Here is a 26,044-nt window from a genome sequence, read left to right on the forward strand (position 1 = left end):
CCAGCCTACAATTCCATCCCGTCTTCCTCCAAAGCTTGGCTAACCACTGACCTCCTGCCTTAGAGTTTGTCACAGGAGGAATGTTTTATTCTAGGATGGTAGGAGAGCTCAGCAGGTAAAGGCACTTGCTGTCGGGTTTGATAACCTGAGTTTGATACCTAGGGTGCTCACGGCAGGATTTTCCTCTGACCTCCACATTTGTGATATAGCATGCTTCCACCCCCCCCACACACACACACATGCACACAAGCTAAACAGATACACAAAGGAACAAATAAGTGGATTTAAATTCCAATTCTACCTCACAAAATTTTAAGAAGAATATCATATATATAAACTGTATCGTGTGTAGCTCTTGGGGGTCTGGCTTTGCTCCAATTCTCTGGAGATTCACATGACTTATTACTTTGCTTCTTGTTTTTTATTTCTGTTTTTAAAGTTTTGTTGTATGTGTTTCTGTGTGGGTAGGCGTGTGTGTGTGTGTGTGTGTGTGTGTGTTGGGGGGGCGGAGTATCATCTCATGCATTTGTGTGTGCACGTGTGTGGAGGCCAGAGGTTAAGCTGTTGTCCTTTAGGTATCACCCAGCTTACATTCTGAGAAGGGATTTCTCACTACCTTAGAACTTGCTGAATAGATCAGGCTTGTTCGTCTGTGAGCCCCAGCGATTCTCTTGGTTCTCTTTATGGTGATGGGCTTGCAAATGTGTATCACCATGCCCATCTTTCTTCAGGTGGGTTCTGGGATCAAACTCGGGTCCTCACACTGTACGCTATAGGTACTTAGTCCAGTGAGATCCTCCCCCAGCCTCTCTCTAGTTTGAGTCTTTTTATTGCTGAGTAAGATTCTATGGTACAGATACACACAGTTAGCTTAACTGGCTTAGACTGGTATCCAGCGAAGCTCAGTGGGACTGCTGCTGGCTTGGGCTATGAGGTGTGAAGCCGGTGTGAATGTGGACAGTGCAGACCTGTGTGAGAGCATGCTTTCGTCTCTTTGGAAAATACCAGAGCTGTGTAGCATGATAACTGGCTGCATGCTCGTAACGGCCTCACGGTCTTCTAGAACACCCACAGGTAGTGCACCATGGGTAGGACCTTGTTGGCCCATCTCTTGTACGGTCTGCTCATTTTCTACCTGCATTATCATCAGATGTCTCCACTGGTAAGTTTCCGTGGCTCTTTATAAGTTCTAGATATGGGTCCTTTGGCAGCCATGTTGACTTCAAATGCTCCTCTCCCGCCCCCCCCCTCATGTTTGCAACTGTGGTTTTCTCTTCCTTCTATAAATGGGCTTTTCACAGAGCAAAGGATTTTCATTTCAGTGAGGTCTAACCTTGTCTCATGATCCCTGTGGTTGACACTCCTCCTTAGATCTGTGGGTTTCCCCTGTCCTCCGCCTCCCCCCCGCCAGGGTGTCATAGTTTCAGAGTCTGTGTTTTGAGCTCCTATTCATCTAACTAAGGTTAGGCTCTCCTTTTTTGCTTTAATGCCCCCCACCACCCCAGAAGAGTCGATTCCTCAGTGCCATGTGTGGCGATGCTAGGCTTTCTCCAGTGAATTGTCTGGGACTTTGGTCAAACATCAACTGGGGATGCCTTTAGACCTGCACAGAGGAGGCAGGGCAGGCATATCTCTGTGATTTTTGAAGGCAGCCTGGTGTACACAGCGAGACCTTGTCCCGGTTGGGTGCTTCTGTGCAGGTCTGTATTTCCACTGTTCGCTATGGTGAGATGTCACTGACCGGCATATCTAGCCTCCAGACAGCACGGCCTTGGTTACCATGGCTCTATAATGAGTTTTCAAACCATGTGAATCTGGTTTTTCCTCTTTTATTGTCCTTTTAGATCTTAAGAAATTCTTACTGGGATTTTTAATAATACTTGATCCATATCTTTATACCAATTAGGGGGATAACTGACATTTTTTTCTAGGTTGAATCTTCTAACCCAGGGACTCGATAAGTCTTTTCATTATTTATATTTTCTTTGAGCAATTTTTTCAGTGCAAGATGCAATCTGTGAGCCCTTGGAATGCTTTGTTAGAGTTCCACATAGCAGTTTCAAGTATACATGACACTGTAATTTGAATCTTGATGTAATTCGCAAGTAGCATAGAAATATAATTAATTTTTGTGTGTTGACCTTGTCGCTACTGAGCTTATTATATAAAACTTCTAAAGATATTCATTAATTCTTTAGGAATTTATGCATAGATAGTCATGTTTCCTGCCAACAGGGACACTCATTTCTTCCTTTGCAGTCCGTGTGTCTGTCTTTCATTGCCTGGATTTTACATTACCTTTTTTCCATTTTAGTTCTCTGAAGTTTGAGAAGTCTGTTGAGTCAGAGAAATGGACATCTTTCCTTCCCTTGTTTTTTTCCTCTTCCTGGCTAATGTTCACTTTGCAGTGCTGGAACTGGTGCTTGTCACACTGGGAAGACAGCATTTTCTCCACAATGGCTGCTGGATTGCCTAAAGCTGCTTCTGAGGTGACTGATATAGCCATGTGTTTTCCTCTTCTACTCAGCTAATATGGTGGAGCACACTTGGTCTTGGTGTGTGATTCTTCACAGGTATTAGTTAGTAATTAATTAATAATCCTTTGAAAGGGGTTGAATCAAGACTGGTGAGGGGTGCTGGACTCCGCCTGACCTTTCTACTGTGTGAGGGTGGCATTTGGGTCCATGACACAGTCTCTCTTTCCCAGTCTCTGTCTAGAGCTAGTATTAATTTCTCTGTGAAGTTAATTTTCTATACCAGCACCTGGAGACTTCTTATTTGTGAGTTTTTAGAATCACAAATTCAATTTGATAATAGTTAGAACGCTGTTCACATTATCGATTTCAGATGAAGTGGCTTGTGGCAGTTTATGCCTTTCAGAGAGCTGGTCTATTTCGTACACATTATTGAGTGTGTGGGGTGGAGTGACTCCCCTGTGAGTCTTTCGAAGCGTGTGGGGTCTGTAGTGATAGCCCCTGGTTCATTTCTGATATTGATAGTTTGTGTCTTGTCTGATTCTTCCTTTGTCTGTCTTTGAAGAGATTCTAAATCAATTTTATTAAACTTGTCTAAGAACAAGCTTTCTGCTTCATTGATTTTTTTCTCTGTTATTTTTGTTTCAATTTTATTGATTTCTTCCCCCAACCTTTATTATATTCTTCCTTCTGCTTGCTTAGGATGATTATATATATATGTATATATATGGCTAGATTGCAGAAGGAGCTTAGAGCTTTCACCTAAACCTCTTTTTTTTCTAATGCAAACATTTCGTGCCCCGCATTTCCTCTCAGTACTCTCTTAGGTGTGCTCTGCAGATTCTGAGCTGTTGTCTCTTTGCTTTTATTTAGCAGCGTTCTCTTGATTGCCTCCGAGGCTCCTTCTTGGGCCCATAGGTTATTTTCAAGTGTGTTGTTTAGTTTCCAAGCAGTTGGAGTTTTTCCCTGTTTCCTTTCTCTTATTGATTTCTGGCTTTATTCCATTATGGTTAAGAACACACTTGGTCTAATTGTAATTCTTTAAATCTGTTTTGGCTACTTTGGGACTTAGGATGCAGGCCCTCTTCGTGTAGCTGTTAGGCTCTGTTTAAGATGTGGAGGGCACATAGTAGGTAAAACAGGAGACACTGAGGGCGGCTGGTTCTTCGAGCCTCCACAGCACACAGGAATATCCTCGAGGGAAGGTGGAGAGAACACTGAGGAAGAAGAAACATGGAGGGAAGCCGTACTCCTGCAGGCGATGGGCTCCAACCCCTAGATAGCAGAGCTGCTACTTAGCCAGACTACAGCTTGCATGGAGTAGCTAGGCAAATGGTAGGTGAACATTCCAGAGTGTAAGCTGGAGACAGCCCACTCCCAGATGGAGACATAGGTGTGTGTGGAAAGTTTGGGTGTCAGGGGACACAGGTCTTCCAAGCTCACAGTCACAGCTGAGAACATGGCTGTTCTTCACGGGCATGCTAACCATAGGCAGACTGTAGGGACCGGCAGATGTCTGTGTATGTCTGGTCCTCAGGAGACTGCTGAGACTGAGCTCTGGGTCTGTCCTGTGTGTGCTATGGGCAGGTTGCTTCTCAGGTGAGGCTTCCCTGGAGCTGAGAAAGTGTGTTCTGAGGCCTATGGCCTGGGTAGTTTCTTGGCCAAGCCCACACCAACACCGCTGACCATCACACCTTGCAATGCTCAGGAAATTCTTACCCTTGACTTATCCCTCCAGCATCCTCTGTCGGGAAAACTTAGCTCTGTGTATGGTAGGAGAAAAGCTGCATAGAATTGCTGTCTCCCAGCAGATTCTCAGCTGCAGGCTCCCTTCTACCTGTTAAACTTTCTTGTAACAACACAGAGCTCTGTGTTTGCCGCACAAGAGTGGAGCATCCTATCTCCTGAAGAGGCTCTCATCTGTCTCCAGGGTGAGAAGGAGGGGTGCTGTATATTGCAAAGGCTGCGCTTACCACTCTTCTAGCTCAGTGAGGCTCTCACCAAATGTTTTCTTTGCTGAAGGCCAAGTCCTGAAGCTAAGCACCATCTCAGATATAAAATTAGAAGCAGTCAAGGAGTGTGGCCTTGCTGATAGAGATGTTGTTTTCTATATGTAATGTTCATAAAAAACCTTACCCAGCTATGCACATGGCTTACTGGTTGTATAACTGCTTAACAGATGCATTTCACCACTCTGGCTGTCTTCCTCAGCAGCCAGCCCACAATTTCTTCTTCTTCAGCTGTTTACCTCTTGGAGAACCTGGTAATCCCTAAGGAGTATGAGAAAACCCTCTTCTGATGCCACAGGCATCTTTTGTGAGGCTTAGGGCAAGAATCCGTGTGTCTGAGAGTCTGTGTTGACAGGCTTTGTGGAGAGGCCTCTCTCTGGGGCACTCAAGGATCCACAGATCTGTGACTTCATTCTGAGAAGACAGGTGACTGAGAACTGGGGGGTCTCTGCTGAGGACTGCAGTCAGGCACCTTCTTCTTGAGCTAAGGGTTTTCTTGTTCTGAGATGTCATGTCCTAGCAGGCTGATGACTCTTCCACTGGTAGGGTCTTCAGGGCTCAGCAGCAGCCATCACAGGTCTTCATGTACCAGAGAGCCCACCGTGTTGGTGCGTCCCTGTTATCTGCAGTTGACACACCCATCTTGCCTTTGCTGGTCAAGTGCTACCACGGGAGGGTTGGCTCCCCGTCCACTGTTCTGGGATCATCTCTGCCTTGTGGCGAGGGAACTACTTGTCAGAATGGCATCACCCACAGCTCTCCCTGTCCACAGAGCAAGGGAATGTGGGAACTCCCAGAAGCTCTCAATGTTCCATGAGTCTTCATGAAAAACAAAGTTGTCCTAGGCCTTTGGGTCCCCTTGTCTCTGTCATGTGAGGGAAGCCTGGTTCTTTACCTCTTTATCTAGAGGCCCTTGTGACATTCAGACCTTTATGTTCCAGCCTACAGGTAAAGCTCTATCTTGCTATGTAACCAGAACATTGAACCAAAGAATCTCTGGGAAGGATCCCTATGTCTGAGACCTCTCAGGATCACTGCTGTTGGTCCTGCCCTCCCTGATGGAAACCCTCAGGCTCATTTGCATAAGGTGCTTGTTGGTGGCTGCTGGTGGCTGTTTGCAGAGGCTTCTCAGTTGTGCCACCTCTTTCCTCCTGGGCTATACGGAGTGCTAGCCCTTGTCCTTCACACGACTCATGAGTTTCAGTGCAACAGGGGAAGGTCATGGTTCCACAAAGGTTCAGCCATCTCTTACAAGGTATCTGCTTCAGGGTTAGGTCTCACAGGGATCCCCAGCTGACAGTAACTCTTTAGAAATGGGAGGGTTCAGAGCAGCTGACTCAATGCAGCTTATTTTCATGAGTCTAAGATGCTCCCATTCCAAGAGTCAGGGTCCCCATTAACAACCCCCCCCCCCCAATTCTCACACGAACACTTGCAAGACTCTGAATTCGTCAACTTGCACTAGTAAGTTCTGTGCTTCGTTTTCACCCGTGTCAGGAACAAGAGATTTCTTCAGGGCAGTCATGGAAGCCATATGACTTTCAGAGCATGACCTGGGGTGGGAGTTAATGGGCCTGAGATTGTCATTTTCTCCGAGTTAGCACTCAAGGACACTTAGGAAAATCCATTCCGTACCATGGTCCTTATGCTCTGCACTGCTGCTGTGCGCACGTCGGAACTGCTCAGGTTCCCAGAGAGCCGGCTCTACTTGTCACTTGACCCCAGTTGACAGCTTGATTAATTGTAGTGCTCTGGCATACCAGGGGTGGCAAGACTCAAATTTCTCACTAGAAAGAAACTTAGCTTCCTGTTTGAGTCTAAGGCCATCTAACGCACATCCCAATATCTGTAAGGATCTCTCCTTGGGACCAGTCTATAGTGATCTGTATCCAATCAGAAGACAAGCTCCGTCCTGGAAGCCATGCTGGGTAGTGTAGCATAGCAACTAATAAAAATCAGACAGTCGCTATACCAAGGGGCCAAAGGGAGTACCACGAAAGGGTATAAGTGGGTTGGCTTCTGAGCTCCTGGAGACGCCGCAGTTTGGACTATAAGAGTGAGGTACAGGTCTCTGATTTGAGCAAACAGGGCTGGTCAGGATGCTGTGGAGTACATCTCAAAAGGAGTCACTCGCAATCAGGGTTTGGCCATGCATTTTCTCTTCGGGGCCACTTGCCGGGTCAGTAGGTTTGGAGTTCGTTCCTAGGACACAGGGAGGGAAGCAGGACTCAGGGAGAGAGCCCTGTTTGTTTGTTTGTTTGTTTGTTTGTAGACAGAGTTTCTCTATGTATCCCTGGCTGATTTGGAACTTACTCTGTAGACCAGGCTGGCCTCGAACTCAAAGATCCACCTGCCTTTGGAGTACTGGAATGAAAGGCGTGAGCCACCAGCTCCCAGAGGGACTTCTACACAAAGTGACACTGGTCTGTTTTAGGGACTTGAGCATCCCAAGATTTGGGTATCCTTGGACCAATCCCTGTGCACACTGGGGGATAGCTGGGTCTGCATGTGTGTAGCTTGCCACTGTTGGAGTGAAGTATAGAAAGCTCTGTTTTTCATTTTTGGGCATGTGTGTGGTGCGCTGTGTATGTGCATGTATGTGTATACACGTGAGTGCACATGCATGTGTTACCGTGTAGATGTGTAGATGTGGGATGGACATTGGGTACCTTTCCTTGTCTGCTCTCTGCCTTTATTTTCTGAGACAGAGTCTCTCATGGGGCCAGAGTCATCGGCTTGGCTAGACCAATGAGCTCCGGGGTCTGCTTGTCTGTAGTTCCTACTCTCTCAAACTGGGGTTACGGGAACGCACTGCCACGATCAATTTCTTATGTGGGCTTGGGGGACCAAACCGAGGTCTTCATGCTTGCACAGGATACCCTGCACCCACTGAGCCAGCTCCACAGCCTGTCCCGCTCTTTATGTTTTAAATGTCAATTACTTCCTGCACAAATACTCAAAACCATATCAAATCCTATTATAATGCTTGTCTTAACCACGAAAGGTAATTTTAAAAGTCTAAGGTATGTGGCTCCCCCCCGCCATACTTTACTGTTTTCTTGCTCATTCTTGCTTATTTCTGCAGTTTTAAAGGCTTTTGGGCCTCCTTTACACACACTTCCTCTGTCCCTCCCTCCACTCCTCTTGAAGAGCTTCTAGCCCACTGGTTCTCAATCTTCCTAACACCGCTGGCCTTTGAGACAGCTTCACATGTGGTAGTGATTCTCAACCATAGAATCCTCTTGTTACAATTTTATCATTCTGCTACTGTTATGATGCTAATGTAAACATCTAATATGAGACAACCCCCCCCCCCAAAGGGGTTGCAACCCACAGACTGAGAGCCACTGCTCTGGTTTGTCCCAGATGTCATTGGAGACCATCTTGTTCCGTCTTACTCTAGAAGAGTTGCTGGATATAAGAGTTAGTAGTGTCGGTTGTTTCTCTCTCACCCCAGGTTCTGAGGCGCTGCTGTCTGGCTGCTCCCCACTGGGAATGGTTCCTCACACTCAGTGCGGTCTAATTTCTCCATCATTAGAGGCAGGAGTTTGGTGCCTATGCAATTTGGTGTGGTTTAGTGAAGAACTTTTTGTGTTAAGGTTGTGGCTGTGATTAGAGATAGCAATAGGATTAGGTTTTAGGATAAGACTGGGGTTAGGGTTGGGTTTAGGATTTGGAATTAGTTATTACTCTTAAGGTTGGTGTTTAGGGTGTGGCCAAGGTTATGCTTAGGTTTAGATTTGGCTCATGTTCATGTTTACTGTTGGATTAGGGGTCACTTTACCTTTATAAATGTAGGGTTATCCCCTCTGGCATATTGGAGCTACCATTATTCTTTCTTGAACACTCTTATTATTATTTTTTAGAGAAGGTCTTTCATTATAGCCCAGATTAGAGATGAAATTAAAATCTTCCGGCCTCAGTGCTAGGCTTACTAGAATTTATTATTAAGCCCAGTTCTTACAGAAACTTGTAAATGCATCCTCTTTCGGGTGGTGCCTGTACACATTTATGTGTGTGCACTGCAGATTCGCACGTGCTGTCATGTGCCTGTGGAGGTCAGAGGGCAACTCCAGGTGTCAGTCACCACTCTCTGCCTGTTGGGACAGTGTCTTTAGACCATCCAGCCCTCAGCCTTCATGCAGGCACCCTGTCTCTGCCTCCCACCTGGCCCCGAGAGTGCTAAGATCACAGATGGGCTGCCACACCCCGCTTTACCCAGGTTCTCCCCACGGATGGCTTTAAAATCAGCCCTTTACACTGCATGGCCAGCACTTTCACACAGCCAGCCCCTTCCCAGCCATCCATCAACATTTGTAATTCCCACCTTCCTTTTCCTGTTTTTCCAGAATTCTGATGGTCACAAATGTCAGATCCTTTTTGGTCTCCTGGGTCCCTGACACTCTTGTCTCTGTTTCCTTCTGCGTTTCTTTATGTTGTCTAGAGAGGTCAGGCCTGATTATCTCGGTTCCAGATCTTTTCTTCTCCTTGTCCCTGCTGCTTCCTTCTGTTTCCTGGTGAGCCTCGTATTGGGGGTTGAAACTTTTGATTAGAGCGTTACACCACCACCACCCCCCTTCTAAAAGAACTGTTTTGAAAATCTTTGATTTCTTTCCCAGTCTTCCCGTTTTCCATGTGCTCAAGATTTATGTGCCAATGTTCACCGAAGCTGTCTACCGTGGTTGGCTTTCTACTGGCCAGATAGCTGACATCTTTGGCATTGGTTTCTCTGGATCTCTGATCCCATGCCCTTTGAGGTCTTCCTGGGCCTTGATATGACTCATGCTTTGCTGGGCATTTGGGGAATTCTACTTTGAGAGTCTGGATCCATGGAGCCCTCCGTTGGAGCCTGTGTGACTGACACTTTCTATTGTGGACTTGGTTAGATCTCGAAACGCCGAGATGAGGAGAGAGGTCCTTTGGGTACATCTGTGAGGGGATTTCTAGAGAGGGTAAGCTGAGGGAAGAAAACAAGACTGTCTAGATGTGGGGATCACTCTTCTCTGGGCTGGGGGGGTCGTGTGCAGAAGCAGAAGGCCTTGTCTTTGTCCCATATGACCTCCTCTGACAGTGCAAACATCAGTCACATCCACCAACAGAGTTGCACTGGATAATGGAAAGGAGAAGGCCACTGAGGCATGGTGGCCACAGAAGCACACTACAGTGTGGGAGGGTCTCAACAATGTCATCTCCAACACCAGAAGCGGGATTGAACATGCTACTCTGTCCATGCCTCCATTAAGGAATAGTCTAGAAAAGGCAAAGTTGGAACTAGAAACAGATCTTTGGTCACCAGATTTGTGTGTGTGTGTGTGTGTGTGTGGTGAGAGGAAGACGCTTACCACAGCATGGTCTGGGGAGCCTTGGGGAATGTTCTAATTCGTGTTCCTTATGTTGAAGGTTACACTATTATATCTGCTTCTCAAAATGTGTAGAAATGCACCCTCAGAAAAGATGTATACTTCATTGTAAACACATGGTGCTTAATTAAACACCAGTTCTCTGTGGGTATGGGGAGCTCTGAAGGGCTGTTGCTTGCCCCTGTACTGTTATCTGCAGTCAGAGGATCCTGGTTTCAGCTTCTCAGATGTAAACCCTCAGCTCCCATGATGCATTTCTGTGTCACATGTTTATCAAGACATGGTATTTGTACAGGATATACCTAGTGCCCTCTGTGTTTCCTGAGTGAAAAACTAATGTGATAGTATACTGTCTGCTTTCAAGTCATCTTGACAAAAGTAACTTAGGGGACAAAGGGTTTATTTTAGATCGGTTCCTGAGGGTCTCATAAACCATGGAAGGTACGGCAGGGCAGCAGGAGAGGACAGCTGCTTGCTCACATCTGGATGGGTGAGAAAGCAGAGATAAATGAACGCCATTGTTCATCCGCTCTCTCTCCTTTCCCTCTTTATTCAGTTCTGGGATGCTGTGCTTCCTGCTTTCAGGTGTAGACCCAGAGATGTGTCTCCTAGGTGATTCTGAGTCCAGCCAGACTGGCAATGACGGTTAACCACCCAAGACATAGTTCCTAGCCACCCACGTAGGCAAGAGCACACTCTAAGCCAGGAGTACCCAGCCTTTGGGCCAGGTGAAGCCCAGAATAACAGTCACGCAGCCCCAATTCACTTAACCCACCCTGAGACTTGCTTCGTTCTAACTCGATTGCCCAGTTTTCTAGCACAAATGCTGTAAATGACAAAATGGCCTGGAGAAGCCAAATTTTTTTCCTTACTCTAATCAAGGTGACCTTGGAAATTAGCTGTCACAAGGGGAGGAGGGTTTTTAACTCTTGTAAAAGGTTGACTCACACAGGCTCTGGGGACTCTACTATCTCCCTTTGAACTCAGCATGCTATCTGTTTGCTGCTTTCCTGGCAAATTATTGTAATTATATAAAACAATAACCATCCCCCAGTACAGCGTTCAGAATTACATTATCTCCCATCCCAGCAACTCTGTTTATAACCTAAGGCAACTGGGAGCAGCATTATTTTATCTGACATGTGTTCTAGGGTGCAGGAGGCATGGACAGCCTCCAGCTGCCCTTGGGGGTCTGTGAGGCTTGATATTCACATGAAAGCAGTCCTGGCTGGTGGTTTTGGTCTCAGCACCATCTTCCAGTGAGGAGGATGGCTTAAGACCTTCCTTTTTTCTCTGCTTGGCACACAGAACAATCACCCAAGCCTGAGGCCAGTTCCCTCCCTTGTCGCTGAACAGAGCAGTCTCCAGTATCTGTCACTTCAGGCCATTTTGTACATGGAATGGTTCGTTCTTTCCTCCTCCTCCTCCTCCTCCTCCTCCTCCTCCTCCTCCTCCTCCTCCTCCTCCTCCTTTCTTCTATCAAAAGGCCCAGAGAAATAAAAGATTTGCCCAGAAAGAATGACAAAATATTGTCAAGCATCTATAAACACAGTTCCTTTAATTTAGAGGGAGAAGCCCTCTAAATTAAGGCTAAGGATGTGGCACAACAGAATGGTGCTTGCCTAGAATATGTGAAGGACTGAAATCCCCAGGACATGAGAAATTTATCTATGTCTCAAACATGGGAGATATGCTCCTGGATTGCACGGGTCTTCTGTTTGTCACACACACACACACACACACACACACACACACACACACACACACACACACCATTACCCCTGTCCCCACCACCACCCCCAAAAGAAAAAAATGATACAGTTATTGAGCTAGATGGAGATAAAAAAAAAACAAGAAAGAGAACATTCCTGATTTTTAATGCATCTGAGTAAATGCCCAAGGCTCTTTAGGGAGGCAGGTGGGCTGCCCAGGCTGCCACACTGGCTTGAGGTGCCTACAGGCTGAGGAACTCTGGTTGGGCTCATGCTGTACATGGACCATCAGAAGAAATGGCGAGCTGGTTGCCATCTCCAGGAGTCCAGGGGCCTCTCAGACCCCATGACATCTTTTAACATCCATCAGTTTATGGCCTGTTCCAGCAATGCATCCTAGGAAAGTGGTTATCAGCTGGTCATAAGGCAAAGACATCCTTAGTTCAAATGACCTTTTTGATGCCCTTCAATTCCTCATTCAATTCCTCTGGACCTTGCTGTCTAACAAACATCCCTGAACATGGCCGTGTAGACTGACTACCTTGTATTTGGCCTGAGAATCTGTGCAGTTTAAAGTAGATTCCCCAGAGTGTTTTTGTTGTGTTGCTGACTTATGGAAGTGTCTGAGGTTGAGGGCATGTCTGTTGGGATTACACATGACCACTTACCGTCCAGTACACTAACCTGGGCTAGTTCTTGTGGCCAAGGCAGGGAAGAATACCATGAACATCAGAATACCTGGTACAGTATCATTATGCTCATAGATCCCCCCAGCACTGAAAGGTGGTTGAAAAAGCCACGATGTCTGTATGCTAGAAATAGCCGAGCTGTAGAGTGGAAATGAGGGGAAAAGGATGAGGTGGTTTGGAGTTGGCTACAAATGGTATTTTTTTTTAAATATTCCTATTCAGCTAGGCTGCCCTCCATGTTGAATCCTACCATGTTCTTTAAAATATTTTTTTATTGTATTTATACACTTCAGTGTGCATATGGATGGGAGGAGGGCTATCTTGTGTGAAGGTCAGACCACAACCTGCAGGAGTCGAGCCTCTCTCCTACCAAGTAGATCCTGGGGATCTACTCAGGTCATCAGGCTTAATCCACTGAGCTATCTCGCCAGTCCTTCCTTGTGTCTCTTTTAATCGAGCAGATGCAATGAAGGCTTGTGTTTGATGTGCACTGTAGCCTGAAAACTGTGTGTGCTGTAGCAGCACTCAGTACAAGTGGTAGAAGGGGGGAGTACTGTGTGGCTGAACCCACTCAGGGAGCCTGGGCTGCCATCTCTTCTTTTCCTGTAGCTCCGGGGCTTACTGCCTGCTGACTAGGGCAGTGCACAGTGGAAATGGCTGTCTCCTTTTCTTGTGCATCCCACGGATGAACTCTGGGGAATTCAGTTTGCATTGTTGCTGTACAATGAGTTTGGGAGTTCCGGGAATTCAAAGATGAGAGCTATGTGACTCCGTTCAGGTACAGGAACACCAGCCTCAAAGTGATCGTGGTAAAATGGAATTTTCTGGGGAAAACAATGTGTGAATAGTTTTCAGCAAACTACTCTCATTTGGCTGTGATGGAGACTTTGGGGGAGTCAAGCCTCTAGAAACTTACTGAGCCATGAAAGTTTCATGGATTGTAACAGTTACTTGTCTCTTTGAAGCAACAAAATGCCTGACAAATGAAGCTTCGAATCCCCTGAATTTGAAGAGATACAGTCCATCATGACAGGGAAGGCATGACAGCAGGAACCTGAGGCAGCCCACATTGTATCCACAGTCAGAAAGTGGGGCAGCTGGCTACACTGTATTCACAATCAGGAAATTAGGCAGCTGATCCAGTTCTATTCAAAGTCAGGAAGTGGGGCAGCTGGTCACATTGTATCCACAGTCAGGACCTGAAGAGAGGGCTGCTGGGATTGATTTCTCCTTTCTGCACAGTCTGACACCCAAGCTCTTGAAAATTGCTCCACTCACTTTCAGGGTGGGTCTTTCCACCTCGCTTAACCAATTCTAGACAATGTCCACAGAGTGCCCAGAGCTTTATCTCCTAAGTGGTTTGAGAACTTGCCAAGTTGATGAGCACCCTGAGCCAGCAGAAGGCAAACCTGGGATTCAACCTTAGCTTTTTTTTTTTTTTTTTTTTTTTTTTAAACTGAATCTAAGGCAAAGCCACTTGGAAGTCAGGCCTTGTCCTTGGAGCATCTGCAACCTGTTGCCCATCTTCACACGAGCCGTGCCATTCGTGTGTGAAAAGCAGCGCATAGCATGACTTGCTTTGTGCTTGGGCTCACGTGTGCTTTCTTCACACTGTCTCAGTGTGAACTCGCTCATGGCCTGCCCAGTTGTCCTAATTTGTTTAAGCAAAACATAATTTCATCACCAAATGGAATTAATTTAGGTGAAGTTCTCGTCTGACTAACAAGCAATTGTGCTTAGCAGGTCCTGGGCATCCTTGAAGATGGGTTCTTTTGTCCAGGGGATGGCACACAGAACCAGGAAATCCCTCCCTTGTGTAGATCCTTCTAGGTCCTTGTAACCATGACAAAAGTTATAGAGACCCCTTTTCTGTAGGAAAATTCACACATACAAATAATTTAAATGGCCAGTTCACTGTGGACCCTGGAAGACAGACTGACTGACAGACTGACAGACAGACAGACAGACACACACACACACACACACACACTCACACACACACAGTGGGGGAAGAGTGGAGAAGAGACATGTGCTCAGGATTCAGAACTTGGTGTTTGTACAGAGAGGGCCTAGTTAAGGGGTGTGGATGCTTAGAGGGTAGCAGGGCTGTTGAGGAAGGGTGTGGTCATCTCAGAAGCACGATTAGGATAGGAAGGGAACTCCCGGGAGAAATATGGCCTCTAGTAAAAGGCCAGAGGCAATCAGAGCTGAAACCACCTTTCTCCTTTTCATCTGCATTGTCTCCTGTAGAGCAAAGCCAGCTGGTACCAGAGGAAGCCTGGGAAGCCTTTGCTACTGTCTTGGGTATTCAGGGAACGGAGGAACCTGGTGTACCAAGTTAGGAATTAGATTAGAGAAGAATTTCCAAGAGTCGTGACCACATCCTATGGCCATTGACACACACACTTCAGAACAATGTAGAAGCTGTGTGTTTATTTTAATGATCCCTACACTGACAAAGCATACTTTTGTGTGATACCTGCCTGTTGTTGGTAGTGAGAATGGCCTTCTATTCATGGATAACTTTCCTCAGCACTTCTTGGATTTATAAAGAAATGTTAGTTGAAACACTTTTAGAGCAGTTTTAGGCTGATTAAACAATGACTAAGGGGCTTGGGCAATGGCTTCATCTGTGAAGTATTTATTTCAAAAGCTAAAGGACTTGGTTTTGAATCCTTAGGACCTATATATGAAACTGGGTGTGCCTGTACATGTTGGAGACTCTTGTTATGCTGATAGAGGAGGGTACATGGGTGATCCCTGTACAGGCATACCCTATGTAGCCGAGGCTAGCCTTAAACTAGAAGCATCCCTCATACCTTAATTTTCCCAGTACTGAGGTCATGAGTAGGAGTCACAACACCCACCTCTCTTTACATGTTTGAATATGTGTGTTTGTGTGTGTGTATGAACACATGCATATGTGTGTTAGCTTGCATGGACATGTGCATGAGGGTACAGGCAGATCCCCGAGGCTCCACGGCCACTCAACCCAATAAGTGAGCTCCGAGGTCAAGCGAGTGACTCTGCCTCCAAAACTAAATTGGAGAGTGATTGAGAAGGACACCTGTCCTCTGAATGTGCGCCTATGACACATGTGTATATGTGTATGCATATCTGCACACACATGTGTATATGTGTCTACCCAGCACATTGTGTCCAGTGAGCTCCAGTGATTCTCCTGTCTTCACCCCAAGCCCCGGTGTTGGCATTACAGGTGGACTCTGCCTCCCCTCGTGTTATGTGGTCGCTGGGACTCCAAACTCAGGTTCTCACGCTGGGAACAGCAACCTCTTTGCTCACTGAGCCACCTGCCTCCCGTATCATATCCTGGGCTTGACAGTGCTCCACTGCCTGCTACCCCTGGACAGCATCACACAGAACGGATTCACAGTTGCGAGTATCCTTTGGGCTATATCTCTCTACCCCTTCCTCCCCTCCACCCTGTGGCACTCGCAGATCTCATCGGCCCACATTTTGTTTGTTCTAGAGTGCCTGAGGCCAGACTTGCACAGGAAGCAGCCTGTTGAGAGTGGCTTCTTTTACTTATCAGCATGCGCTGTAGGCTCCCTGTCTCTCTTTGTGGCTTGATAGCTCATGTCTTTTTATTTCCGAATAATACTCAGCTGTCTGGCTGTGCCCCTGTTTGTTTATTCTTTTGCAGTCGCTTCTCTGTTTTCACCGTGACATAATCAATAATTAATAAGCCGGCATTAACCACCTGTGTGCAAGTTTTTGTGTTTCCAGCCCATAGGAGAAGGATGACTTCTTGCTTCTGAGAGTCACAGGAGAGGATGTGCAGCGTACGGGGTCACATTAGGATCACAGTCCCTCTTAAAATGAGGAGTCTTCCAACAGCCCCCAAAAGGGGGAACTATGCAGGAATGGAAAGATCTCAAAGCCTAGATAGAGTCCACACAGGGTGACTGTAGCACATGATGAACTGAAATTAGGTAACGCTATCATGGAAGCCACCACTTCTGCACCCAGTTCCTTCCAACACACTTAGCGACTCCATGGGTCCCTCTACTGCCCCCTCAAGCATCTCACCTTGTATTTCCTCTCTGCTCTGGCCCCTGAGGGGCTGGAGTTTCTTGACATCCTTATCAGAAGCTTTGAAAATCACCATTGCTACCTTTGTCCTGCGTGTCTTCTCTTATGTCACCTGTCCTCCATAAATCTTTGTGTATACATATGTATCCATAAAGCCAAACGACCATACTGGAGAATGCGACCCTCAACGGGCGGTGGCACACAACTGGCAAGACAGGGATAGGAACCCAGTTTTCTGTGTGACAGCCCTTGGAAGAATCTTTCGACATTGGATCTAGGTGACTGGACAATCAAGACCCTGACCCTTCTTCCCATGCCGTCCCCTCAATCCTCCATCAACCCAAGCAGGGGCAGTACAGCTAGCCCTTCCTTGATTAAAATCAGCTGTGTCCTGTAGAGTTTGCCCTGGACAAGAGTGTTGGTCTCACAATAGAAGGGTATCGTTTGTTTGGTCCCAGCAAGGATCAGCTATGATTACAGATTAGGTTCAGAGAGCCAAGCTGTGAGGATGCACTGTTTCCAAGGGCTGAGCCTCCTACCCACGACAGTCAGTTCCGGCTGTGATTTTGTTCTCCCAAGTAATGGGCTTGTTTGCTGGAGCCACCTGTCACCGGGCTTCAGCTCCCGGCTACCTGCTGAGTCTCTTCCTTTATGTAGCATCTTCTCCCTCTGCAGGGATACTTCTCTGTAGGAGGACATCAGGGCTGTTGGTTTCTCCCAGGCAGAAGACTCTGTGGGCTGTCTTCCCCTCACCTCAGGACACTTGCATGGGATCCCACTTACTTCTCCCCCAGCTCCCCATGAGGCAGGCTGAGGTGGGAAGTACTCCTTCCTCCCTTCTGGCTCCCCTCCCTTCCACTTCCTCCCGCCCGCCCGCCCACTGGGTTGCTCAGAGAGCTGCTGGTAGCTCAGATTCTGCTCACTCTTTATACTTTCTTCCTTAGGATTAGGGCTCAGAACTCAGATATCTTGACTCTGATTCTGCCACAGGGACTTCAACAGAAGCCTCCTCACCCATCAACCCTCAGACACCATTTCAGAACCAACTGGGGCACCCTTGCCTGCTGGGCGCAACAGCACTGGACAGAGCTTGAGGTGGTACTCAGGTGCCAGGAGACAATGCCTCCTCTGGCAGTCTGAGGCGGTCAGCCCCAGATTTGCTGGCACTCCCTGTGCCCATGGCTGGATCAGTATCTCTCCCTGGGAGCCACAGTAGAGTCACATCCCATGAATGAAGGGTTAGGGGTGAATGGATGCTGAGGGATGGAGGGGAGACAGGGGTGGGAAGAACCACTGGATAATAGTTCAAAACATTATATTATTTTTGAATCCTATTATTGAAAACACAGATGAATCAAGCTCTTCTCCATGGTAGATGCAGGCATAAATTTTTTTCACATAAATGATTCCACCTACCAGTCCTGGTTGTACCCGTCTGTAAACCCAGGATCCAAGTGCTGAGACTGGAGAATGGCAAATTGCAGGCCAGCCTGGACTCCACAGCAAGACCTTAACTCAACAAGAACAAAGAAAAGGCAGACAAGAAATTAATTTAGAGATGGTGGTACATGCCTGTAATCCCAGCAATCAGGGGACTGAGGCAAGGGGATTGCTATATATTCAAAGTCAGATGGAGGACCTTATCTTAAACAAAACAAAACAGAACAAAATGAAGCAAAACTTGATGAACCATTATTGGGTCCATAGTAACATAGTGACAAAGGCAGCCACATCACCCGACAGCTCACTCCAGCACGGGTGATGAGCCCGTAAAGCGGGGGCTCACACACAGCTTGCGGGAATCTCCACTGAAGAGTCTCCTCTTCCAGCACCTGTACTATGTGTAGAACTTGAGGATGAGCCCTGGTGACTTCCCCTGACTTGAGTCTGAAGAACCTACTTCCTTCTTGTGGGAGAGAGCATTTGAATTCAGAGGAAATAGTGTCACACACACACACACACACACATACACAGACACACACACAGACACACACAGAGATACAGACACATACACACACAGACACACACACAAACATACACAGACACAGACACACACAGAGACACACACAGACACACACAGAGACACACAGAGGCACACACAGACAGACACAGACACACACAGACACACACAGACACACAGACACAGACATAAACACACACAGACATACACAGACACATACAGACACATAAGACACATACAGAGAGACACACACAGACACACAGAGACACACAGAAACAGACACAGACACACACAGACACAGACACACAGAGACACACACACAGACACACACACAGACACACAGAAACACACATAGACACAGATGCACACACAGACGCACAGAGTCACACACAGACACACACACAGACACACGCAGACACACAGACACACACATAAACACACACAGACACACAGACACATACAGACACATAAGACACATACAGAGAGACACACACAGACACACAGAGACACACAGAAACAGACACAGACACACACAGAGACACACAGAGACACACACACAGACACACACACAGACACACAGAGACACACATAGACACAGATGCACACACAGACACACACAGAGACACAGACACACACAGAGACAGACACACACAGAGACACATACACAGACACAAACACACAGACACACAGACACACAGATACACAGACACACACAGAGACACAGACACACACAGAGACAGACACACAGACACACACAGACACACACACACACACACACACACACACACCTACCCAGCTCTTTTCTGTGGAGGCCTCATGGAGTCACCCTTAAGAGGACTTGCTCTTCTCAGATCACAGTCCTTACTGTGCCAAGCTAGCGAGTAGGAAAGTAGCCTTTTGGTGTTTTCTTTCTAATCGTGTTTTGAGGCGGGGTCTTCCTAGGTAGCTTAGACAAACCTCAATCTTGAGATCCTCTCATCTCATCTCTGCCTCTCCAATGTCCTTGCTTATTTAATTGCATTTATTTATTGCATGTATGTGTGAACGTGTGTGTGTGTGTGCGTGTGTGTGTGTGTGTGTGTGTGTGTGTGTGTGTGTGTGTGTGTCAGGTTGTATGGCTAGGCCCTTACCCGCTGACCCACCTTTTAGGTCCCGCTCATTTTAAAGTTGAGAATGTGGATTATTGTCATTGAGTTCTAAAGAGTTCTGTGTATGTACATGTCTGTACTGTGTGGGAAGGTCAGAGGTCAACACTGTCTTCCTCAAGCTCTTTCTGCTTATCAACTTTTATTACTTTGAAGTTTTTTATTTATCATGACTATGTGAGTATTATGCTCACATAGTATTACTATGTGTGTGTATGGGAGTGCGTGCATGCAAATACATATACCACACATAGTATTATTATGTGTGTGTATGGGAGTGTGTGTGTGACAGTGCATATACCACAGTGTTGACGTGAAGGCCGGAAGACAACTGTGTGGGGTCAATTCTTTCCTTGCATCTTCATGTGGGTTCTGGGGTTCGAATCTAAGTCACGGGGCTTGTGCAGCAAGCACCTTTGGCTTCTGAGTTGTGTTGCTGGCCCCTCTTGCTGAAGCTGGAGCTCACTGGCTTAGCTAGAGTGGCTGGGCATCAGGCTCTGAAGAGCTGTCTGTCTGCCTCCGCAGCACTGAGACCGCAGGTGTGCACCCCTGCACCTGGCCTGTCAATGCAGGCTCTGGGGGTCCGGACCCTGGTCTCCATGCCTGGACGGCAGACACCTAAGCCTCAGTCTCACGCCCTTTCTACCATCAGATCTTGTACTTCCTCCCGTTGTGAGGCTCTTCGCTTTCTTGTTAGTGTTCTTAATACACAAATGTTTTAATGAGTCAAAGTTTTCTACTTTTCCTTTTGCCGGCTGTGCCATTGGCATGCATTTTGGAGCCACTGCCAAATCTGAAGTTCAGGTTTAACTCTATGTCTTCTAAGAGTCTTCTAGCTTTTGATCTTTCATTTCTGGCTCTGATCTATTTTGAATTATTCTTTTGCATATTGCATGAAGCAGAGGCTGACTTTAATCTTTTGTGCATATATACATGTAAGGCCTCAAGTTGTAAAACTCAATAGCTAAAGGGGCTTGGTGCGAAGGTCTGGTGTCATGAGTTCAATCCCTGAGACTCACATAAAAGCAGAAAGACAATTGATTCTGTAAAGTTGTCCTCTGAGTTCTACGTGCCCACACACATCATGCACACATAGTAATAATAGTTTTTTTTTAAAGAATGTATGTAATTGTAGTATCTTTTCTTTCAACATAATTCATTTCATAGCCTATTTATAAAACTTCCTTTTCTTTTTCAATTTCTGAAAGTAGGGCATTGGTGTGTAGCCCAGGCTAGCCTGGAACTCATAATCTTTCTGCTTCAGGCCCCAAATACTGGGATTACAGGCGTGTGCCACTACATCTAGCACAATTTGGTTGTAAGTGAGGCTATGTTTTATAACTGGCTCACAAACCTGGAAAGTCTAGCACCTGTTTCCTCGAGCCAGTGCTTGTTCTCAGTGGCCTTGTTACTGAGCACAATGATGCTGGGGGAGGGGCACAGACAGCCTACTGAAGACTGGAGATTTCTGGTTCCTCGAGGAACTGCGTGGGTGGTACAATGCTCACACAAGCTTAGGCGGGGCATGGGAGTCACCAGCTTACCTAACATGCCCTTCCAGCAGCTGACTTTGCCTTCATGAGTTGAAGAACGAATGTAGCCTGGTAGTGGCCTCTCTGCCCCTCCTGTCCTGCCAGCAGCTGACTTAATCTCAGCTGTGTGGGACAGGGATTTGAATAGGGGCCTAGGCTTCATCCTGAAGTTGGATGAGAACTCTTTGTAATGTCATGACACCAAACACAGGGTTCCCGTTTACATTTGAACTTGACAAGATGGTAATGTTTTAGCATAGGCATGACCCATTGGGTGCCTGGGACAAGCTTATACTATGAGAATGCATCGCGTAATATTTGGGCCATGCTTCCATGCGTTCAAAGTATGATGTGCCATTTTTATGAAATTTGAGTTTGTCTCACAGCCCTGTGTTTTAGCTTCATAATCTAGGACATCCCACATCGACCCTACCCCACCAAGGTTGGCTCTTACTGCAGTCTTCCTGATTGAAGGCCTAGAACAGCAGAGTGAGAAGGGCCTTACTCTGGACATCTCATAGATCTAGAAACAGCATCATAGGCAAGAAAGGGATTTGAACTTGCTGGAGTAGTCAGTGCGGATGTTACTTCATGTTACCTCAACAGGGTGCTCACCTGTGGGCATGTGGGTGTGTGACTGTATAGGTGTCTGTGTGTGTGTGTGTGAGACTGTGTGTGTGTGACTGTGTGTATGTAGGGGTGTGTGTGTGACTGTGTGTGTGTGCATGTGTGTATGTGTGTGTGACTGTGTGTGTGATTGTGTGTGTGACTCTGTGTGTATGTAGGGGTGTGTGTGACTCTGTATGTGTGTGCATGTGTGTATGTGTGTGCTCATGTGTGTGTGTGCCTCTGTGTATGTAGGGGTGTATGTGACTCTGTGTGTGTGCATATGTGTGTGTGCATGTGTGTGTGACTGTGTGTATGTAGGGGTTTGTGTGTGTGCGTGTGCGTGTGCGTGCGTGTGTGTGTGTGTGTGTGTGTGTGTGTCACTGAGTATTCCACTGAGAGCCCCGTTGGATGCTACTCAAGTGTTCTATTCCTGAGCTACATCCCCAGCTCTTTTTGTATGTTTTATTTTGAGACAGGGTCTCACTCTGTCATTCAACAGGGCTAGAACTTATAATCCTCCTGCTTTAGTCCTTTGAGTAACTAGGCTTACAGTTGGCAACACTGCACCTTTCTCAACTTGAGGACAAGAGTGCTGGAAGACTGTTGTTTGGACTCCCAGAGGGGAGAAAGGAGACCCATAGTAAGCGTGGTTCTCGCCCACAGGTTGACATATTCCTGGACCACGCAGAGGATGAGGAATGGAGGCTTCGGAGCCGCCCCGCCCAGCCCCGTCAGCCACGGACCAGCCAGCCCCTGTACCCAGCATTGCCGGGGGCCCAGGTGGGCAGGCCTCACCTCGCCTGACCCTGGGTCCTGTCATCCTGCCCCCAGAGCAGGGCCTGGCCCCAACTGTGTTCTTGAAAGCCCTGCCTGTCCCATTATACCACACGGTACCTCCCGGGGGCCTCCAGCCACGGGCACCCCTGGTGACAGGCAGCTTGGAGGGGACCAGCATACCTTTCATTCTCAGCCCCTTGCTGCAGCCTGAAGGGCCCAGTGCCACCCAGGTGGGCAAGCCGGTCACCCCAGCCCTGACTGTGAACATCGTTGGCACGGTGCCTGTACTCTCCCCAGGTGTGGGGTCCGCACTGGGCAGCACAGGCCGGGGGAAGAACACCGGTAAGTACCTGTGCCCCCACTGTGGTCGGGACTGCCTGAAGCCCAGTGTGCTGGAGAAACACATCCGGTCCCACACAGGCGAAAGGCCCTTCCCATGCCCTACCTGTGGCATCGCCTTTAAGACCCAGAGCAACCTGTACAAACACAGGCGGACCCAAACCCATCTCAACAACTCTCGATTGTCCTTGGAGTCTGAGGGGAGTGGGAGCAGCCTCCTGGAGGAGGGAGAGAGGCCAGGAGAGACTGCCTCAGTGGATAGTCGTGGAGATGAAGGAACTCCAGAGAGAGCCCTTTCCCCAGGTGCCCGCCCCACCCTTGCTGCTCAGAACAGAGAAAGGAAGGTGGTATCAGCTCCCTCTCTCGGGGCCACCCTTTCCCACAGGGAGGCCTCTGTGGATCAGCCCCAGATGGTGTCCCCTGAGTTCTCACTCGCCAGCCCACAGCCTAGGCGGAAGCTGCCAGAACCAAAGCCATGCTTCCTGCAGCGACAGCAGGAGACCTGCTCAGAGAAGCCCTGGGACACCAAGGCCTTGGAGGGCCCGCTGAGGAAGTGTGAGAGCACAGACTCTGGCTACCTGTCGCGCTCAGACAGCGTGGAGCAGCCCCCTGTTGCCTCTAGCCCATTGCATAGTCTCTCGGAGCACAGTGCAGAGTCCGAGGGCGAAGGAGACCCTGGCTGTTCCTCTTCAGGCAACAGGGCCGACCAGAGAGCACCCGGGTCCAGCCTGGAGATGGAGAAGAAGAAACTGGAGGAACGAATTGCTCATCTCATCTCCCACAACCAGGCGGTGGTAGATGACCCGCAGCTGGACCACGTGCGGCCCCGCAAGACGGTGCTGGCCAAGCAGGGCAGCATCGACCTGCCCATGCCATATACCTACAAGGATTCCTTCCACTTCGACATCCGGGCGCTGGAGCCCGGCCGCAGGAGGGTTGCCCTCAGCCCGGCCCGCTCCACCTTCACACCCAGACCTCTTTTTTTCCACTCAGTGCCCACGCAGCTTTCCACCACAGTGGAGTGTGTCCCCGTCACCAGAAGCAACTCGCTGCCTTTTGTCGAGGGTTCTAAGTTGTGGCCAGAGCCACGGGACCCACAGGATGCTATTCCGGGGACACAGAAGGCCCTGAGCCCCAGGCTCACCCCAGCCCGGCTGGGGTGCCGCCCAGGGCTGACCTTGGCAAGCCTCCCCAGTGGTCACCCACGGGCCCTGGTGCGACAGGCTGCTGTGGAGGACCTGCCATGCACCCCCACTGGAGGCCCCTCGGCTGTTACTGAGGACCTAGATGGGAAGAAGACTGTGGCAAAGGAGGGGGGTGTGGCGTACAAGGGCAGAGCCAGCAAGAAGTGTAACCAGAGGAAGCAAAGGATGTTCTCTCAGGAGAAATGGCAAGTGTACGGAAATGAGACTTTCAGGAGAATATACCAGAAAATGAAGACCAGCCACCAGGGAGGACAGAGACACGGGGAGGTGAAGCGGAGCCAGGGGACAGAACTGGACCTTCCTCCTCCTCGGGAGCAGGCAGGAGGAAGTGAGGATGCGGGCCTGTCTCAAGACAACAGGATCCCTATCCTCGGAGACACTACAGCAGGGGCTAATCTAGGATCTTGGGGAAGTCAGCCATCCCTGGAAGACTCACTGGAGGCTGAGGCTCCTGAGCAGATGAAGGAGGTAGCCAGAGTCACGTCATCTCCAACCTTTGGCGGCACAGACAGCCTCTGTTCGAGTGGCAAGAGCTCTCTGCTCTCTCCAAGTGGGAAGTTGGACCTGGGATGCCAGCTGCCTCCAGTGCCTGGGCCTTGCCAAGGAGGAGATTTAGAAGCTCCTGAGACTGCTTCACCAGACCCCAGTGGCGAGGCTATAAAAGAAACCAGCCCTGGGGCCCAGACTGTCCTCAGACGGTCCAGCGGTGGGTCTGTGGCTCTACAGCTTGCGGAAGACAAGCTACCCTCAGAGAGGAAGAGACTGAAGGTGGAGGGGCTGGACCATCAGGAGCAGCCAGCGCCTCTGGAAGCTGAGGCCTCAGGAGGCTCTGTGCAGGCCGGCCCCCAGCCATCCCAGAAACAGGACAGTGACTCTGAGGAGTTGTTGGGTTGCTTAAATAAGAGCATCCTGCATGTGACCACAGCCCAGGATCCCTCAGATGTCTCCTCAGCTGCTTCTACTGTCGCCCCAAGATGGCCAGGGCTAGGGGACAAGGAGTCCCCACTGCCTTCTCTACCCAGGAATCCTGAGTTTCACTCCCTGCTGCCTGCCCAGCCCCAGGACCCTGGTGTCCCTAATGCTAGGTCAGGTGGTCCCTTTGCTCCCAAGTACCTCCTCAGGTTACCTCAGGGAGAGAACCCCTCACCGCTAGTTGTTCCAGGTCCTGAAAAAGGCCCAGACTCTCTGTGTACAAGTACACAGCCTGCAGAACAGACCCTTCTTGTTGGATCAGAACTGGGAATGCTCCAGCCACCTGGAGCACGCTCAGGCCCAGGTGAGGTAGGTGGGAGCCCAGAGGATGCTAGCTGGCCCAGGTCAAGGGATGAAAAAGAAGAGACACAGATGGGAAGTGAGGAAAGAGACAGGACCAATGACAGCATCCCAGTGACTGGACGCTCTCCCGACCCCAGGACCAGCACTATCCAGGAGATAGCCTCCATTCAGTCTACTGAGACCTGTGACATTCATGTGGCCCAGGATGTGGTGAGTAAGACTCACACCACCCATTGCCTGTGCACAGACAGTCCAACAGCAAGAGCCAGGACATATGGGAACCTCTTAAACTCTTGGACATCATCCCAGAAGCTGGGGATTCCTCCGAAGAATGCCCTAGAAAGTCCTTCAGAAACCAAGGAAGGGCTGCCTGCCTGCGTTTCCTCTCAAGCACACTATTTCCTTACAACTTCGACAAAACCCCAAGGTATTTCCTTGAACCATCAGAAACCAGACCTGTCTCACATCTTAGGAACCCCCAGGAGCTGTGAGGCCCCAAGCTCCTTCCCCTCACTCAAGACTGAGACCCAGCTCACCTGGTGTTGCTTGAATCGAAGCCTGCCTCTGCCTGCTGAGCAGCAGAGGGCGGCTCCTGGAGACTTGGCTTCATCCTTGCCTGATAGAAACCTCCAGGGTGACAGGAACAAAGCATTGCCCAAGAGCAGTGGAGGAAGGACCCGGATGAGCCGAGGAGGTGAAGGGTCTTCGCAGGCACCTGAGGTAACACCAGCTCAGCCTGGGGACTGGACCAACATGAGAGAGAGTCAAAAAGAATGAAAGGGAGAGGGAGAGGGAGAGGGAGAGGGAGAGGGAGAGGGAGAGGGAGAGGGAGAGGGAGAGGGAGAGGGAGAGGGAGAGGGAGGTCGCTCATGAAACTATCCCAGTGGATATCACCACTATTAGGA

The 26,044-nt window shown here is 48.6% G+C and overlaps 1 protein-coding gene across 2 annotated transcripts in view; it reads left to right on the plus strand.

The window, feature by feature from the left end:
* Znf831 (zinc finger protein 831) overlaps positions 1-26,044 on the plus strand; it is an 88,631-nt gene that overhangs the window by 2,424 nt on the left and 60,163 nt on the right. For both annotated transcript variants that reach the window (XM_052184479.1, XM_052184480.1), the window contains exon 3: positions 22,207-25,859. In XM_052184479.1, the coding sequence (XP_052040439.1) occupies positions 22,242-25,859 (3,618 nt within the window). In that variant the 5' untranslated portion in view covers positions 22,207-22,241. The remainder of the gene's footprint in view (positions 1-22,206; positions 25,860-26,044) is intronic.

The sequence above is a fragment of the Apodemus sylvaticus genome, chromosome 5, assembly GCF_947179515.1.
Source record: "Apodemus sylvaticus chromosome 5, mApoSyl1.1, whole genome shotgun sequence".
In the NCBI taxonomy this organism is placed as follows: Eukaryota; Metazoa; Chordata; class Mammalia; order Rodentia; family Muridae; genus Apodemus; species Apodemus sylvaticus.